This window comes from Cyprinodon variegatus, unplaced genomic scaffold, assembly GCF_000732505.1.
Source record: "Cyprinodon variegatus isolate N-32 unplaced genomic scaffold, C_variegatus-1.0 Scaffold1405, whole genome shotgun sequence".
In the NCBI taxonomy this organism is placed as follows: domain Eukaryota; kingdom Metazoa; phylum Chordata; class Actinopteri; order Cyprinodontiformes; family Cyprinodontidae; genus Cyprinodon; species Cyprinodon variegatus.
Genome location: NW_015151858.1, coordinates 145732 through 165113, shown reverse-complemented (window position 1 = coordinate 165113; position 19382 = coordinate 145732). Strand labels below are relative to the sequence as shown.

At 38.9% G+C, this 19382-nt stretch overlaps 2 protein-coding genes across 2 annotated transcripts; one reads left to right on the top strand and one right to left on the bottom strand.

The window, feature by feature from the left end:
- The first annotated feature begins 1865 nt into the window (after positions 1-1865).
- On the top strand, positions 1866-13429 carry ctso (cathepsin O). Its single transcript, XM_015402880.1, has 7 exons — positions 1866-1975; positions 2234-2358; positions 5460-5627; positions 5828-5949; positions 11966-12129; positions 13063-13155; positions 13250-13429. Exons 1-7 carry the CDS (start codon positions 1879-1881, stop codon positions 13282-13284), a joined length of 804 nt encoding a protein of 267 aa, XP_015258366.1. The 5' UTR covers positions 1866-1878; the 3' UTR covers positions 13285-13429.
- A 912-nt stretch (positions 13430-14341) lies between these two features.
- tdo2 (tryptophan 2,3-dioxygenase) lies at positions 14342-19182 on the bottom strand. The gene is made up of 12 exons (XM_015402881.1): positions 19124-19182; positions 18894-18996; positions 18706-18796; positions 18479-18549; positions 18063-18190; positions 17520-17706; positions 17253-17360; positions 17031-17142; positions 16806-16863; positions 16182-16261; positions 14751-14841; positions 14342-14495 (listed from the first exon to the last, which is right to left on the bottom strand). Exons 1-12 carry the CDS (start codon positions 19156-19158, stop codon positions 14342-14344), a joined length of 1218 nt encoding a protein of 405 aa, XP_015258367.1. The 5' UTR covers positions 19159-19182.
- Between the last annotated feature and the right edge of the window lie 200 nt (positions 19183-19382).

The following is a 19382-nucleotide window of genomic DNA, read 5'->3' as shown; positions in this document are numbered from 1 at the left end:
AAGGAAGGAAGGAGCGGATGAAGAAACAAAAAAAGGCAGGAAGGAGAGAGGGATGAAGGAAGGAATGGAGGGAGAGAAAGGATAGAAGGAGCGATATGATGGAGGGAGGGGGGAAAGGAGTGAGGATGTGGAGGAACGGCATAAGCAAGGATGGATGGTAGGAATTACGGAAGAAAGGAAAGAAGGGGGAGGGATCAGTATTCACCTTAATTTCATACAAGCATAATTTAATTATTTCTTTTAACTCCTAATTTTCTTTGTTTTATTATCATTTTGAAATCTCTAAACATGCTTAAATTCCCTGTGTGATTAAAAAGGAAGGGCAACAGAATAAAATTTAAATTTAGCCCGATGCTGAGTTCTGCTTTTTTTAGAAGATACTTTGGGCAGCCTATGAGGCCCCCCAGGGCCCTTTGGTGCACGCGGGCACCAGGTTCGTGACCCCTGCTCTAAAAGCTGTTCTACTAAAATTGAGCTTTTTTTCCACATCATCTCAACCAGCTCTCCTTTAGCTGCTACAAAAAAAAAAAATCCCCATAGCGGTATGCTGCCACCACCATGTTTCACTGCAAGGATGGTTTGTTCAAGTTAGTGTTGCAGTGTAGATGTCTGCCTCCTGTAGCTTTCGCATTACCAGTTCATGTCCTCTGAACAGATTCTCCTACCTGAATTAGCGATTGCTGCAGCTGCTTCTCCAACTAATTGTCTCTGTCGTCGATCTGTTGTCTGAGATGCTGGATAAATTCAATTATAACATGGAGGCATGAATGCATACCAATCATTACGACCTAATTGTCCTTACCTTAAATTATATCTCAAATTTAAGAAAAACAAAAGTTGCACCCCGACGTGGATAAGGTTGGACAGTTTATGTTAAAAAGACCTCACAGTCAGACAGAACAGCACTAAAAGAAAAAAAGAGTTGGACAAGCGGCTTAGAATAAGTAAAAAATCTGGTTGTACCTTCAGAATATCAGAATTACCTCCTAACTTTGGGAAAGAGACAGCAAATTAAAAAGTTCATCGTAAGTTTTAAGAACTGGGTCTTATGCTCTCTAGAGCATTCTTTGAAATCTCACCTCAAAGATATTTCACTGTCACAATGAATCCCGTACTCTGCAGCCAGGAGTCTCCAACCAAAACGACGGGAATATGACTCTGCTGTAACAGAATGTGTCAGAAGAATAACAGATGAGTGAGAAGGATTTACCTTTAGTCAGTGATAAAATGTTCCTTGTCTAATATTATATCTGAATTAGGTCAGTGGTTTATGTTGACATTATAATCATATCTAAAAGTACAGTAAGATTCCTATCTTTACAGGTTTGTCAGTTTAGCTGGATGTCCATGTCTTTGTAGTTCTTGGTAGTCCTGCAGTTGGTCCATCCTCTTTACATGTTTAGATGATTGATTGAACAGAGGTGCTCAGATTTTGAACCTAACCCTGCTTTAAACTCATTGGACCCTCTTCTCCTGACCTGTCTGCAGGGGTTCTTGGTCTCCATTGGACTGTTTCTCTAAAGTTCTCTAACAAACCTCTGAGGCTAGAAACCTAAAAACATCTGCATTTATGCTAATTGTTGGACTAGTTTTGCCTTTGGGCATCAGAGAAATGTGTGCAGACTCTAAATGCATGCTTACTGAACATTGCTTTCATTTTTGTACTGTACCCATCTTACATTCTAAGGAAACAGAAGGCAACGAAAAAACTGGTTAGGCCATTATCAAGCACAGTTTACGCTTGTTATTTTTTATCTTATAGAAACATTTCCGCTTCATTAATACTTCATTTCTATGCTCAAATATGCTACTTTTTCCTACTTTCTAGTTAATTATACCAAAACTTCTGTGTTGTGTGGATTTTTACAGAATGCTGCAATGCGACATATACACCTGAACTCATTTTCCACAGAGCCACAGTCTGCCACGTACGGCATTAACCAGTTCTCTGACCTTTCACAGATGGAATTCAGGGGTGAGTGAGAATTTCATTGTGGATTTAAAGCTTGCCGAATGGAATTAGTTGTATTTGCTGAATGTGTGTGAACTGACAGGGTAGGGCATGCTGATAAAATGTAAAACAAATGTTTGTTTTTTTTCAAAAATTTTGATCAAATTACTTAGAACCAGCTGTAACTGCCTTATGCAAAGTTCTCCGACGTTCTTCTTGAAGGCAGAGTCGATGTTTAAATGCATCTGTGTGTCCAGTGATGACTTTGGGTTTTATCCACAGATGTTTACCTTCGAGCAGAAAGTAGCAGAGCCCCTGGCTTCACTGGACGGACTAGAATGGGACTCCCGGCCAAATTTGACTGGAGGGATAAAGGGGTGGTGGCACCGGTCCAGAACCAGTTAGAGGTACGTTTAATGCAGGCAGATGATGGATGCACTGAATGGTTGTTACAATAAACTCGCTGTGAGCAGAAATAAACAACATGGATTACATTATTCTATAAAGAAGGACTTGCTGGAAGCCTCTAGTCACCACAGTAATGATAATAGAAGTAATCGTTTATTTGTGTCTATGAAGAGAATGGGCCAATATTTTAGTCTGTATTTGCAAAGGCGGTCAGGACGTACGTTAAGTGACTTAAAAGCGAAAGTACTTGGAGTTTGGGGCTAAATACAAACACATTCCTCACTTTTTAGCTTTTTATAGCAGGAAGCTTAGAAAACAATGAATCCTATTTCTTCTTCTTCATTATAAGGCTCTACTTAGTGTTTATATATGATATAAAATGAAATGGTTTTAACCTTTTGATATGAATACATTCAGGTGGTGTGAATAGATTTATAAAGTACTTTAATGTCATACATAAAAACAGCCTTTCTATGTTAGACTAAAAAGTTTGACTTTAAACTAGACTCAAACTTAATCATAAGGACTGGATAAGTGATCTTGGAGAAATGCGTCTGTGTTCTGGTGTTCTTTAGGACTTTATGGTTCGATTTCAGTCCAACAGATGGTAATAACTGCTTCTGTTAACCTGGTTAATGTGGGTGTATTAAAAGGCTTTCTGTTTCTGCAGTTAATATCCAATAAAAGGACAAGGTTGACCACCTACCACATTCCTGCCTCATATACGCTCCTTTTTTTTTTGTCCGCCGCTTTGCGATCCACGGCTTACAGTGAATATCAGAAGGAGCAGAGTTCAGCTCTGCCTGTCTGCGGCTAGAAAACAGGCTTGCATTAAAGTTGACTAGAAATTGCCTTTTTTGTAAAAGGAAAGCAGGCAGGCAACGATCACACAACCACAAAAACGGAGCACAAGTTAGAATGTTTAGCATAAAGTAGATCTTTTTAGCAAGTGGCGGCGCGAAATGAAAATAACTGTGAAAAGGTTCACACATTTCATCTCTGCAATCTGGCTCCAGTTCATCACCCCACCATCTGCCTCGCCAGCTCGTCCTGTCTTCAAAATGCAGATATATGCGCAGGTCAGTGGTTCTGTACAGGTGTAGCTTTCTCGCATATCCAGACTGTATTTATACATTATGTGAGAAACAGGGCTTAGTGAAGAAACCAGCTTAGTGTATCCACCTCAATACTAGAAAGGGCACGTCTTAATCCTGCAAATATCTGATAAATGACAGAGTAAGGATGATGAGATGGGGTTAGTGTTGGTTTTAATCATACTGGAAAAGGCTTGAAACATAAACTTTGCTGTTTAAAAGTCTCCGTTAAACATATTCCTATTTTTTAGAAAGAAAAATAATGATTACCGGTATTATAAAAAAAGTGCTTATACTGTTAGTAATCTGAAAAGGGTTCTTTAAATGAATAAGTTAAGATGTATTATTACAGACTCGTAGCCCAAATCACATAAAAAGACAATGATTAAGGAAAATAAAAGTGCATAAAAAAAGTGGTGAAAACGTCACTTTTTCCCATGCAAAAAAAGCAAAATGTCTTACATCTTAGAAGCCTTTATTAAACTCCTTCTAGGATTTATGATGGGTGCTCGGAGAATTCTCCCTACTGCAAATCAATTTTAGTCTTGAGGAGTTCAGCTGAAGGTCAAGCATTCATCTGAAGTAGTAATGGACAGAATACATATTTGAGTGGCGGGGGAGTTCAATCGTTAAGGAAAGGCAATGAAACGACGACAAACCCAAACCTTTGAGACTTCAGCTCGACGAGCAGAAGGGACCTGGGCTACGAAAGAATGCGGTTTAGTGGAACGGAGCTGTTGCATGTCCTTTATGAAGGTTCACTTTTTGCTCTTTTTGTCCTTTATCTCTTTAGTAAGTCAATTTGCTGCGGGGGATGATATTTTCACTCTAAAGCACTCCTCCTAAGGGAGGGACATAACCTATACAGTAGAATGCTGCATGATAACATGGTGTATATTTCATCCTTTTGAGTACAGGGAAAGTTTAGTGCTCCTGGGAGAGTCTGTAAACGACCAGAGCCTCCGCACTCACCTACCTCAGCTCGGCTGCAGTTTATCTGCCCACATTTCTTATTGTCTGGCTTGTCTGCGGACCTTCCTGGGCCGGGATCCCTCTCAAGATTAATGGATAGATGGAAGATGAAACGCGATGCCATGAACACAGATACACAATATCAAGTCAATTATATCAGATAAACTCTTCTCTCCTCTCCAGATTTCGTTGTCTTGATTTCTCATTTATAGCTTGGGTTCATTTCAGGGCTCACAGATAGCTTTAATATTTTGTATGCTTTGTGCATAGTTATCTCCAGTCCAGGCAATCGGGACTAAATTTAGCTTTTGTATTGGTTTTAAGCCACAGAACCATTTTCATTAAAAAAATAAAATAAGAAAGAAAAAGCGTTTCAGATGCCAAACTCAGATGTTTATCATATTTATGAGAATTTATGCTGAGGGAGTGAACATGATGTAGTGATCTCCATGTTGGGTGAAGAATTTGTTCAAATATTAAAGGGAGAAAAAGAAAGATGTATTCCCCTAAATAAAGTATTGCCTACTGGTTTCTGGAGACGGATGAAATAAATTTTTTATCCTTTTCATTAACAGGAATAGTATGTCATACTTGATTAATATTTTAGATTATTGTCTCTCGAAAGCATGAGTAACAGCTGGCGCTTTGTATTTCTTCATCATGTGGCTTTCAGATGAGTCGAGTTTATTCATTTACATTTTTACCCAGAATTTAGTGTTTCTGTCAGTAGGTGGCAGCAGAAAGCAATTAGACAGTTTGGTTCATCTGTCTTTCTTAGGAAACAAGCATTAAAATGATATTTTACATAGTATTATTATTGCTATGGTTGTATTGTAATTTATTGCTGTTTTAGTGGTTTCATCTTTATATCAGAGGCTTTATATAAAAAGCTTGTAATGTGAGGCTGTGAGACTAAGATTTCACCCATCTCAATTCTTTGGAAATAAAACGTCCTTTTTAAAACCTTTGTAACACTGTTCTCTACTGATTTACCGGTAAGTTATTATTTCTTTTTTCTTGTTTGTGTTTTGTAGTGTGGGAGCTGCTGGGCGTTTAGCGCGGTTGGCGCCATCCAGTCCGTCCATGCTATGGGAGCCTCGCAGCTAGAGCAGCTCAGCGTGCAGCAAGTTCTCGACTGCTCCTATGAAAATAAGGGCTGTAATGGAGGCTCCCCTTCCCACACGCTTGCTTGGTTAAAACAGGTGTGTGGATGTTTTTTGCATTAAAAGTTTGACCTAACCTGCCTCCTCTGGTCTTAATGGCTATAAAACACTGGAAGTCACTGTTGACTTATTTAAAAAAAAAAAAAAAAAATTATGTCAATCAAAAGTAGATGAATCTTACATCCATTTATCTCATTTCTGTTTTTATGCATAACACTGATGTTCTCCTTCCAATCTAGAGCAGAGTGAAGTTGGTGAGTCGCTCGGAGTATCCATATAAGGCCAAAACAGGAATCTGTCATTTCTTCCCCCAGTCTCATGAAGGTGTTGCTGTCAAGAATTATTCTCTGCATAGCTTCAGGTAAAACAAAAAAAATGCTTTTAAAAAAACCCCATATTACTATTTTTATTTCTTGCATGAATCCTGGCAAGACTTTGCCTATTTTAGGTCAGTGATAGTTAACAAAATTATTTCTGTTTTTAAATGCTAGAATTATGAAAGATATTTTTCTTTCTTTCTTTCTTTCTTTCCTTAAATTTAGAAATGTACCTGCGTTTAGATTACTTAGCCTGCATTGTCTTTATATAAATGTGTAAAAGGCCTCATGATGATTTAATAGCTTATTAAGCTTGTGAGAGTACATCTGGGTTAGTAAGCTGTGGATGGATTTAAAGCTAGCCCCTCAATCTAACTGCTTACTCTTTTTTTTTTTTTTTTATATGAATGTTTTATAACGTTTTGACTCTGAGATCCCCAGTTAAAGATCTAAACCACGGGTGTCAAACTGGTTTCAGAAAGGGCCGTGTGGCTGCAGGTTTTCTTTCCAACCAAGCAATAGCACACTAGACTCCAGTCATCTCATCCAGTCATCATGACTGGATGAGATGACTGCACTCAGGAATAAATATTTAGATTTAGTATGAAACTAAAGTCTAATATGTTTTAATCACCAACAAAACTTCAGACCTGAGAACAGGCTTCAAGCTGTGAGTTATGAGAGCAGCAGGTTCATTGTTTAGGGATGTTTTTCTTTAGTTTTTTATTATTTAGCAGTAGGTATGGTGAAGTTCACGTAATAAAATGCATCATGAGGAGGGGAAATATTAAAGCAATTACTCATAACGGCAATGAAAATAAGGCTTGGACATAAACGAACAACAGCACAAAGCATACCAGCTTAAAAAGCACCTTAAGGACAACAAAGTCCAGGTTTTACCGAAGCCATCACAAAGCTCTGATGTCATTTGCAGAGAGAACTTGTGGGAAGAGCTGAAAAAGGTGTGTGAGAGCAAAGCGACTCGTAAAATATAAATTAAATTAAAACACTTTTATTTACATACAGTGTATGTAAATATACAGTGAAAGCTAAACTGGAATGTTGTATTTAAATGTTATATTTATTTTACCTTTTGGTTTCAAAGAGGTACAAGTACAGAGGGCAGTGGGTGTAGGTCAGCCTCGTCCAATGAGAGACCTCCACGTTTACAGGGCCAACAAACACTCAGATCGCTCAGTGGCACAAAGGTTCCTGCCTTCATCAGCTGTTATGACCATAGACTGTCATCTGACATGGAATAAAACCTGCATTAAATTAAACAAAATAAATACACTTAAGGAAAATAAGTATTTGAACACCCTGCTATTTTGTATGTTGACCCAGTTAGAAATAATGGAGGGGGTCTAAAGTTTTCGTCGTAGGTATATTTGCACACTGTGGGACACATAATCTGAAAAATAAAATCCAGAAATCACAATGTATGATTTTGTAACTATTCATTTGTATGATACAGCTGCAAATAATTATTTGAATTTGGGTGAACAGGTGTCTTTATTCTTCTTATTATTAGGATAGTAATGAAAGAATTTCATTGTTTATAGCAAAGCATCATCACTGTAGATAATAATATTATCTATGTATTTAACTTTAAAGTTATTGTGGAGGATTTTCGCAAACTTTAAAGGACCCGCCCTCTCCACTTAAAAGAAAAATGCATGTGTGAGAGCATGCCCATTTCTCCTTGTGTATGCTCTATTAAAAAGTTGCTGTTCTCATAGCTCATACAAGCTAACTGTGCCTGAACTTTCGCTCAAACTCCTAAATCCCTCAATCACTTTAAAGACTAGGGACTATATGGCAGACTTTATAGGTAACTCAGTTAACTGACCGTTTGGACAGATGAACACTGCTTTTTGCTCCATTAATCACATAACTCCTCCTTCACGGTGCGGTGCCTGCAACATCTTTGTTATTAGTCACTGTGACAGTAAATCCCATAATGCTTTGCGAGGAGAGCTCTCCGCACAAAGCCTCTTCTGAGGCCTTTCTTTTCTTCTCATACACTTTGTAGCCCTCAGCCATTTTCAAAGAACCCCGGTGAGGAAGGAGAGCTTCAATGCCTATCTGAAACCGTAGCTCACCACAGATATATGCCTGAAAGTGCGCAGGCGCAGAAAAAAGAACCTTACGTAAACATTTCACCAGAATGATTGACACCTATTTAAATGATCCACCCGGAAATAAAAGATTGTCCTCTATACCTTTAAGGTATTTGATTTCTAACTCCATTTAAAAGTGCATCATTACTTAAACTCTATTGTTTAGTTTCCACATATTTAAAACCATGAATGATTCAAAGACGTCTTTACAAGTTTTCTAGATAGTCTAGGTCAGCTACACTAGATGTAAATATTTTAGACAGACACAGATCATAAACATGTTTTCTTTGCTAGTACTGTTTACTTTGAGGCCTTAAAAAAGGAGGGTAACATCCAGGGAAAACCAACAATAAGATTAAGAAACAACAGGCTTAGTTATAAATCACCAAGTTGTAATCATGTCACGTGCGAAGGAGATGCATAAATCACTTGCCAGGGAAATGGGGGATGAATGATGACCGTGGCCAAATGCCCACTGGTTTGTGTTGCCACCATCCAGCCTGTTCTGTCATCCAGGCAAAGAGTCGCATAAGCCTTTGCTTAGCAGAACATGGCAATTGGCAGCTGAAAAAGGCAGAGTTCAAGTGTTTCACTTGAGAGCAGATTTGAGCCGCTGCTGCTGGACCTTGGATCTCCATCAGATGACGGGTTCACCTCTTATCTTTGTTCAAAAAACGGAATGATTCAAAGAAAACTAACATCTACAAAAAAAGGGGTGTGCTAGCTTCAAAAGATGAAGAAGAAAACATTAGAGACATGAAAGATGCTCATCTTTTCAGGGGTGTTCAGTGTTAGACGTCAAAGACATCTTCATATTTCTGGCTCCAGTCTGAGCTGTAAAAAAAAAAACAGAATGTGCACTCAGACTGATGACACTGTGAGGCAACGATCAACTTTCTAGAATGTCTATTGATCTGTTCATAGTATCTGAGCAAAGTTCACAGAGATGCTTATCAGCAGCCATGTTTGTCCTGGATGGTCAGGACATGCGTCCTGATACCATGTGAAGGAAAGTAGAAAATAGAATATAAAAACCTTGTATTGTCCCACAATGGGGAATTGTGGTGTTACAGCAGCAAGAGATTATAATAACAGTAGTACCTTAAAAAGTGTATAAAAATAACAGAGTAAGTGACAGAGTTTAAAAAATAAACCAATAAAATACTGTAGTGTACAGTGTTTTACTATGTAAATATTCTGCATCTGGAGAATAAATAATTCTGGTTAATAACAAATGAAAAAATGGCTAAGAACACAGTTTTTGTGTAAGAAATGTAGAAAACCCTTTGAACTTTTTCTTCCTTTTTTTTCTTTCTCTTTTGAAGGATATTAAGGATTCTATGCGATATACCAACACAAAGTAGCATTTAACTGCATATCAAAAAATAGAAATCTGCACATTTTGCTGTACATATGTATCCAACCGTATTTCCTTTAAATAAACCCCAAGCAAACAGTTATCTTTAGAGGTCATTGATTTGGCTAATAGACTGTCTGGATGTAACTGAAACCCAGTATTGATGCAGTTCTTCTGTGAAAGCAGCATCATGGAGACCAAGGACCCCAGCAGACGGGCCAGGGAGGAAGGTCTGGGTTTGCTTAAAGTAGGACTGACTTCTCCTTTGTAAGGAGATGTGTGCGCGCTGTAACTCTGTCTTACCTTCTGTTTGACAGAAAACCCACTTTAAGCGTGTTACTGCCACATAAAGGGCTGGACTGAGAAATGTTATTCTCTTATCCTGACCAAAACTGAGTTCCTTTGCAGTTTGAAAATTGTGTGGGTTTTTTCCCCCAACTTGCGGTTAAAATGCATTTATCCAATCTACTTTATTTATATAGCACATTTAACAACAGAAGAGGTTTCGAATGTGCTGTACATAACAAATGATAAACAACAACACAACAATACATAAACACAATACAACAAGAAATAAACTAAAAAGGACACAGAGGACCACACAAACTACACATGAAAAACCAAAGAGTAAAAGTGGGTCTTAAGAAGAGACTTAAAACACTCCACTGTAGAGGCAGTCCGTATATGGAGGGGCAAAGTATTCCAAAGTCTGCGGCCAACTACAGAAAATGCTCTGTCCCCTCTGATTTTAAGCCTCATCTTAGGCACTATTAACTGAAGATGGCCCTCAGACCTCAGAGCACGTGCCGGAGAATAAATCTGGAGGAGCTCAGTGATGTATTGAGGAGCCATCCCATTCAGGGCTCTAAACACAAACAATACAATCTTAAAATCAATTCTAAAACGAGCATTTGCCCAGTCCTAGTTGAAAACAGGGTTAGGTTCTAAAACAACATCCTAAACTTTGAACATCATTCAGACCTCTGACCAATTATCCAAGGGCAAAACAACAACACAACTCTCAGCATTGTTTAGAGCAGCAGCCCAGAGGTAACTGTGGATGAGCTGCAGGTCAGCTGGAAGAAGTCATTGAGAAGATAACTAATACTGGTTTGATTAAGGAGTAATGGCAAAAAAATGCCAGAATTGATCATTTTTACAGGTTGTCACTGGATTATTTTAAACCTTTTGTGAATGAGTGAAAGAAGGTGGTGCTTTGCTCATATGAGACCAAAAGAGCTTTTGTGTTTCATATAAAGTTCTTTAGTGTTACAACAACAAAAATATATATTTTAGATCTTTTTTTTTCATGAAACATTTTCTAAACCATATTAGATGTTTTTCCTCCTGCTTTTCAATCATGCAACACTTCTTGTTGACCTATTGCACAACAGCCCACTAAAACCTTTTGAAGTTTGTTTTCCGAATGTGGTGTCTTGTGAGGATATCATGCAGTTTATTTATGTGGTCTGAAAGGCACTTTAAGAGATCTCCTGATATAACAACTAGAAAGATTTAGAGATCTCACACTGAGAGAAGATTAAGGGAAACCGAGGTGATAAATTCAAGTAATAATTGAACCTCTGATTCTTTAATAACAACAGGAAATGTTTCTGAGCCCCCAGTGGAAGGAGAGTACTTTAAATATAACTCAAACAGGGAGCGGCGGCTTAAAGTTGAACTTGATTAATGCCTCGTTTAGTCAGTTTTCTGTGATTTCTTTGAATCTTTTTCTACAATGGGGTAAAATTAGTCCAGTTTTTATAGAATGAGAATATATACAAAACTTAACTGTTTTCACTCTATTCGATTTTCTTTTCTTTTTTTATAACAGTTGCTTCTTTTCTGCTTCTGAATGACCTTGAACTTATCAGGGTCAAAGGATATTGTTCTGATTTCAAACTGTATTTTAAATGCAACCTCGCCTCATTAGGCACAACTTTAAATTAAAGCAAAGTTTAAAAAAAAGATCCTCAGTCTAAGCAAATGTCAATGTCATGCCACCAGTTGTGTTCCTCATTCTATCCTTTCCTACAATCCTCTGATCCAGCATGAAAATGCCTCATTCTGACCTGCCCCGTCTTTAGGGGCAGGACGTCTCCGCTAGAAGTCGTCTCATCAGGAGGTCAGATCTCTACTGCAGCACAGCCAAAGACAAACACCATCACAAAGTCAAAGTGCCCCTTTTAGAAGATTTCAGTGCATAGGAAGAGGCCCTATAGATGACATGTAATGAGCCTGGCAGCCGGGGGCATCACAGATACCCCCAGTGGGAATCATCTGGCAGGATGACAGGACGAGGTAACAGAAGGGGGTCTGCATATGTTCACCATAGGAGATAAGAGAATATATGTCACAGTTTTTCAAATGCAGATGTACTAATGAGAGACTTGGATACAGATCGGGTTTACTGGAGAAGCATGTACGTCTTTGAAATGTTTGAAGAGTCTTTGAAAGCTTTCTAAAGCATTTCCTGGTTTAAATCTCTAACTCAGCTGTGTTCCTCTGATAACCGCCTAATCAAAAGGCCGAAGAATCTACCTAGAGAGCTGTCCTGTTTCTGAACTATCCCTTTCTCCTCAGTGGTCAGGAGGAGGCGATGATGGGTCAGCTGGTGCAGTTTGGTCCATTGGCTGCTGTCGTGGATGCCGTCAGTTGGCAGGATTACCTGGGAGGCATCATCCAGCACCACTGCTCCAGCCAATGGTCTAACCACGCTGTCTTAGTAGTTGGATACGACACGACTGGTACAAACCTTCACACAACAGACACCGAGGCAGTCTATGCCTTTTTCAGTTTAAGTGCCTCCCATTTCGGGCGGAAAAAGCCCTCTACGTTTTATGCATTGTGTCATTATTGATCAACAATGGCCACAGATCAGGAAATTAAATATTGGCTTGGGAAATACATTTTTGGAGGAAAAAAGAAGGGAATGTTGGGTTTATTTCCTTTTTTCATGTTATTTGATTTGAATACAGAAAAAAAGGACTTATCGTATCGCATATCATGGCTGCAACAATCGGATAAATCTTGATTAAACTATTAGTAAAATATTAGAAACTATTCAGAAATATTCTATAATTAGTAGATGAAGGATTATTAACTGTGCTATGCAGACTTAAGACATGCAATATGCTGAGACAACAACCCACTCAGTCTAAAAAAACATATCTTGCAATTAAGATTAAAAACCTTTGTCTATAAATATTCTCTGTCCAAACCTCACAGAGTTGCCTAATTTATCTTAACCTGGTTAAGATCCTACAAAGTATTTCCTACTAACCACTTGATGATTTGATTGTTAATCGAAAAAAATAGTTACTCAATTAGCAAGGTAATCTTTAGTTGCAGCCTTATTCCATATCCTAACTGCCAGCGAATTTAACTGCAGAATAGAAAACTGTCAGATTTGTGGTCGAATGTTTTATGATCACTGCATTTACATTTCTTTGTGATTTGAATGTTTGTTCTTTTCTTTTCTATCCCTGCAGCCATTTATACCAATATTAACTTCCTATAATAGTTAAATTCAAAACACTAATTGATGTTTTGCAGCATTTATTTTTTTCACAGTCTTGTTTACAGTTTATTATGATATGAAATAATTATGCAGAAAGAAAAAAAAAAAACACAGCAAACTTGACCCGTGAGGCTCATTAAATGGCTGTTTTCTGTCATAGGCGACATACCTTACTGGATTGTGCAGAACTCCTGGGGAACTGAATGGGGAGATCAGGGTTACGTGTATATAAAAATCGGTGGCAACATGTGTGGTAAGGTCATCATCCTTGGAGCATTCTGATGTGTTAACCCAGCCTATTGTGCTCTTGGTGGTGAACCATGCTCTTGTTTTGGTTTTCTTCCCAGGTATTGCAGATTCTGTGGCAGCTGTTTCTCTTTGACAAGAGTTTATTTGAGTCAGACGGGTTTGTGTGAGTCACTGTGTGGGTGCTTCCCCTTGCCAAAATGAAACAACTCATGTGTTCAGCATCTCTGTGGATAATGATTTCTTTTTTAAATGTAGCCATCTTGTGTCACTCAAACAAATAAAACCCCTTTTATGTTTGCAAGTGTTTATATTCACTGTACAAAACAGACATTATATTAAATACAAAATATACAGCAGAACTTGTCAATTTTCTTTACAAATACATCATCAATTAGTTGATAAATATAATACAAAATTATCTAGAATACTATACAGAAGTTGAAGAGCTAGATGATTAGCATTATGTACACAGTTAATGTCGTCTACGGATTTAAGCCGTGCAAATCTCCCTGCTTTAGTGGTTGGCATTTTAAATGCTTGAGATTTCATCTTATTTACACTCTTTTCTTTCACTTAAGGTGCATCTGTGTGAAGCGGCCCATTGCGACATGCTGACATGAAAGGCGTTGCGTAAAAACCCAGCAGCATTGTGCCTTCATGCACGGTTTGATCATTCCACCCACTGATCTGCCTGCCTCCAGGTCACTTCTCCTTCATTTACATAGGGTTACATCTAGGCAGGCCTTATCAAGGAGCCGTCTGCGGCACTTTGTGACTCAGAGGCCAGATTAAAGTAAAAAAGCTTGATTTGGCATCGTGAAATATTTAATGTCAGACATTATGTCACAAGCCCTGCAACTGGATTTTTTTTTTCTGGTTAATTTCTACCTCTTGCTGAACTTTAGTATATAAAAACCTAATTATGAATTTCGTTCACAAATCTACTAAGCCAACCTAACACCTGGTATAAAACACTGACGATCATTTTTATTCTTTTCGTATGAATTTTACTACTGTCCTTACTTGGCTTGAGTGAAGTTGAATAAATCTGATGTCAAAATGGTGCTCTGACTCATTTATATATTGGCCCGACAGAGGGGCTGAACTACACCTACACACTTGGCAAATAACCCCATGGCTGACATCTGCCACCATGAAGGGAGGCAAGAACAGACGGCAGAGATGCACTTTTAGTCTGAGTCCTCGCTGCTGCAGTAGGAGCTGTCGCAGCATTCGGCCATGTACAGGAAGGTGTGAACGTTGGGGTTGAGTTTGGGCACCCAGTGACGAGGCACCAGGAATGTAGCCAGGTTAAACAGATCCACAAACACTTTGTAGCGGTCACTAAATAAAAAAAAAAAACATACAATCATGAGGTTGGAAGATAGCTGCACAGGCACAACTTAAGGGCAACAGAAGTTATTCTGAAAATGTCTTTTAAAGTTTTGTGTCTTCGCCTTCTGGGAGACAATACCCAAGTGACAGGTTCTTCTTTTAATGAGCAAAATATCACTGCACTATCCTCATCTAAATTAGCTTTGAAAGGCTTTGCAAAGGAATGTTTGCAATCATGAGACTGAAGTGGAAATGAAACAATACCTGACAGTGGATCTTAAGTACTGGTAGCCTGATGAGCCCCCTGTTCCAGCTTTGCTGCCAATCATTCGGTGTACCATGCACACATGGTTGTCTTGAAGAGAGAAGAGAAAAAAGTCAAACGTCTTTGGTTATATTTGGTTCCATATCAGCCTCACTGTTTTAAGTATTTATATCTCTTGAACCTCCACATTTTTGACGTTTCAACCCAAATTTTCGATGGAATTTTGTTTCATCAACACAGAGCAAAACCAAGCAGTGAGAGTAACAAGATACATGGTGCATAGCTTTAAAATTGATTTATGAATAAATGGTAACACATTTGCACATCTACAGACTGACCTCAATGCTTTGCATTAAATTGTTTTATTGTAACCCTGGCTGAGTTTACTCTTGTTTTGTTGGAAGTCAAACCTCCCCCTTCTGGAGTTTTTTGCAGCACTTTATGCTTCCAGGACTGTCGTTCATTTCTTTCCATTCCACCTTCCAATTAGGATTAACCGACATCCCTGTCTCTGCTGAAGAAAAACTTGCCCACAGCATACTGCATCCACCACTATGTCACAACATGTGTTAGATGACCTCCATTTGTTTTGTTGTATCATTCAAAGCATTTTGCATGTAGGCCTTCTGATCACAGCACCACACATTAGCTGTATCTGCTACAGTATATGACCTTAGTATAACTTTGCTTGGCTTATTTCAGCAGTAGATGTATTATGATCCAAAGCATAATACTCAGATTTGTCTTTTCCTGTACAAATCTTTTCCCACCTGAGCTGTGGATCCCTCCAACTCCTCCATAGTCACCACTGGCCTTGTGCTCCCTACTCTAAATAATGCTGTCCTTGAATAGTCTGCAGAGGCTCCATTCTTGCTACATGTTCAGATGATGGATTGAAAATAGTTGTGGGAGAATTTCAAATCTTGGTGTTTAAGAACCTAACGCTGCTTGAGGCTCAACCAGAGCTTCCTCCATCACCCCTCTGTTAGGTATGTTTGGTTTTTGTGATGCTAGTCGCTATGTAATTTTCTCTTAAGAACCTCTGAGGCCAGAAATGGAACAGCAGCATTTATATTGATATTAACTTACATATAGTTAGACTTCATAAACTAGTTAGATGTCAGACATTCTTAGGGAAAACTGGATTTTATTAAGGTTATATGTAAAGGAAATAGAATACAATGCACATATTTTTTAGATTTTATTTTGTAAAGAACATATTGGAAGGATGCCTCCACCCGCCCTTTGAAGTATACAACTCTTAGTTTTCTTTATATTCAGAAATTTGTACTTTCGAAGTCGTGAGTAAATCTTAACTCTGGTTTAACTAAGTGTAGTTTCTAGTAATGTAGCTCTAACTTTAAGCAAACTGAAACTTCTCTTCGTGTTTCCATATATGCACCCAGTCCCATCATCTGTAAAATACTTACATCTCCATTTTGTCATGAGGGTGTCGATGTCCATGAGGGATGTGAGCAGCTGGAAGGGGACCTGGAACCTCGGCTCTTCCCTGAAAGGTAAGGCAAGGTTTGATGTTTTAAACATCTCATGAAAATCCTACTAAATTTTAATGGGTGTAAAATGAGAGCAGCTGTCACCTGGGCACCGGCAACAACCCCGGCAGTTTTGCACTAATTATCACTTTGCAGTTGCTGCCGGATGACTTTGTTAGGCCTGCTGAAGCCTTAATGAGCCTCATGTGACATTCTGTCCTTATCACATGTGTTACGTAGCTACGACACCTTTAGGAAAAACTGACAGACATGCTCAGACTGTTGAAGCCTCCTCAAGACCTCTTTACAACTGCTGTAGGTGTCGCCTGGCTGACAGGGTTTCAGAACCGGGCTTGTGATATGGAAATGTTATATGGGGGGAATTAATGAGCACCCCTGCCTCTGGAACTTGCACTAAGATGTTCTTAAGTTAGAAGTCCCTTTGGAGGTGCCAACACCTTCCAGATATAAAAAATGTATGAGCTGTAATGGTACAGTATAAATGCTGCAGTTTTACTGGAAAATTAGAGGTAAAGAAGCACAAAGAAAAGCTTGTCATACCTGTAGAAGTAGATCATCAGAGCACCTTGTAAAGCCTTGTAAGATAGCCGTCTTTCCCCTTGGAAGCAAAAATGAAAAAATACCTTTATTTTGAAGCAACATAAATTGTGTTTATTTGTGCTGCATTGTGAGCAAAAGTTCAAACTCCACAGGAGGCAATTTAAGGAAGCGTAGAACAAACAGAGGGCATCTCTAATGTTTTGTGACATCTGATTAAAGAGCTACCTTTGCTGACCAGGTGGTAATGACGTTTTTCATCAAACAGGGACGTGAAGAGCTCTCTCTGTTTGACGAGCTCAGCCATCAGCTCCTCTTTCTCCTCAGACTCTGGCATTTTCTACAAAAATAAACAATGCCCGCAAACAAGAATCCAACTTCTGTCAATCATCCGTGCACTCCGGGGCGAAGCTGGGAATGTTTGTTCTTGGAGCTAAAGTTATTTCTTACCTCGATTTTCTTCTCCTCCAGATTCAGTCCATCGAATATATTGATTTTTAGTCTTTCCCAGAAATTGAATCCATCCACTTCCAAGCCAGGTGTTCTCTCCAGCCACTCCTGTAAGAATCGCCCAAAACTTTAATGTCATTTTTTCACTGAGAAGTCGCACTAAAGTTGCTCTAGAGCAGATCCAACCATAGAGTAACCCTGTGGTAATTAACTCGTTGGCTAAATCAGGTAAATCAATAGTAATGTGTACGGAGCACCAAGACGAACCTCAACGAGCTTCAGAAGCGTTGGCTCTTGTTCTGTCTCCACCAGCATCTCACTGTCATGCCCCTTAAAATTGTCCCTGTAATGACGTCTGTTGTAGGGAACCCTCAGGTTGTCCGGCACCCCGATTTTGTTCTCCAAAAGCCGGAATTGAAGACTTTGGAACCCAGAGGCAGGAGACAGGTACTCCCTGGAGACCCAAGATCAATTTAACGACCCACACTTAACGCAACGGGAATAAAGCATGATCAGGAAGTGGGTCTCATAAACATTTTCAGAGCTTATTTATATATATAACTTTGGGGGAGTGGCGGCCTAGTGGTTAGGACATAGAGCTTGGAATCCTGAGGTTCTAAGTTCGAGCGCCCCTCCCACAGACTGGCACTCTGGGTCTCTGAGAAAGACCCTCCAATTGCTCCCTAGGTGCCCCACGATGGCCGCCCACTGCTCCCCAAAGGGGATGGGTTAAATAGAGAGGTACATTTCTCCAATGTGAGATCAATAAAGTTCTATTATTACTGTTATCATTGTTATTGATAAGCTTACCTGAAGTCAAAAAAATCCAGGGCTGTCATTGTTTCCAGAACGGCAAACTGGTCGACCAACAGTCTGAAGATCATTACAATCCTGTGGATTCGAGTGTTGACTTTAAGCATGTTGCGTTCATCTCTGACCTGGTGAGGAGGAATAAAATGATAATTGCAATAAAGTTTTTAAAAAAATACTAAAATAAAACTTGTAGTAATAGGATGTGTGTCATTTTTGGAGGGCGATTTAATCCAGGACATGAGCCCCGAGGATAAGTAGAGGTCTCTAACCTGACTGAGCTACAATTTTAAACATAACTTTCACATGCCGTTTCAGTGCTGTTAAGAGATCTGACTCTTAGGAGCTGTTTTAGATCCCAAACATTCGAGGATCTAAACCGATTGGTGCAAAATGTTCTTTTCTGTGTGACTTACATGCCCACTGATGAAGATCTGCCGCACTGAATCAAGCTCAAATAGAATCTGTTTGAACCACAGTTCATAGGCTGAAAATAAAAATCAAAGGTTCAATCATCATGAATAGCTCTGTCATATTAGAAATTTGAGATGCGAACAGCAAATTAGGTCATTAACCTTCAGGTGTGAATCCTAAATGTCTTTTTCTGTTTGGTTAAACTAGAAAAATGTGTATTTAACTGTACCTTGATGGGTGACAATGAAAAGATGCTCATCGTGGATCTTGTTGCCTTTCAGTTCACTTTGTAAAACCTGAGCTGAGGTTATTTTGTCCAGCTAAGGGTTGGATTAAAATAAAACATTAAAAGCATTGATTTAGTATTTTGGTTCTTTAAAAAGACCCTAGGATGAAGAGGAAATCATTGTGATTTACCTGTAGGTAGTCTCCATAGATGATTCCTCCCTTACTGGCCTTGTTTACACCTGCCTGCGAGGCATCGTCATCTTCCTCAATTGGAGGTTTGTTTTTGAATAACCTACAAGACAGAAGATGGTAGCCAATAGATATAGGAGGTTTTTCTAAGAACAGAATAAAAACAATGACATTTTAATGTTGAAGGAGAAGCAGAAGTGAAGTCCTTAAAGTCAATAACCTGAACGTACAAATGCTTTTTCTCAAAAAACGGGCATTGACTCATGGCTTATCCCTATTGGTTGCAGAAAAGATGTCCTCCCTTGTTTCACTAAACTGTACTAACACTGCTCTCGACACAGTCTCTGTTTTTAAAGATGTAACTCATCCAATCAGTCACGAGGATACAGTTCAATCTGACCCGCCTCTATTTGCCCCATGCAGTTGATGTTTATCTTAAACTCTGGTTACATTCTGGACTTTGTGTCACCTGCTTAAAATATATATGTA

Bases quoted from the DNA above. Each gene is read 5' to 3' on its own strand.
- ctso (XM_015402880.1), top strand. From the start codon at position 1,879: ATGCGACATATACACCTGAACTCATTTTCCACAGAGCCACAGTCTGCC. The intron at 1,976-2,233 runs GTGAGTGAGAAT...TTTTATCCACAG, and splicing joins TTCACAGATGGAATTCAGGG to ATGTTTACCTTCGAGCAGAA. The intron at 5,628-5,827 runs GTGTGTGGATGT...CTTCCAATCTAG, and splicing joins CGCTTGCTTGGTTAAAACAG to AGCAGAGTGAAGTTGGTGAG.
- tdo2 (XM_015402881.1), bottom strand. From the start codon at position 19,158: ATGAGTCAATGCCCGTTTTTTGAGAAAAAGCATTT. The intron at 18,997-19,123 runs GTACGTTCAGGT...TCTGTCTTGTAG, and splicing joins TTTTTTGAGAAAAAGCATTT to GTTATTCAAAAACAAACCTC. The intron at 17,707-18,062 runs GTAAGCTTATCA...TTGGGTCTCCAG, and splicing joins CTGGATTTTTTTGACTTCAG to GGAGTACCTGTCTCCTGCCT.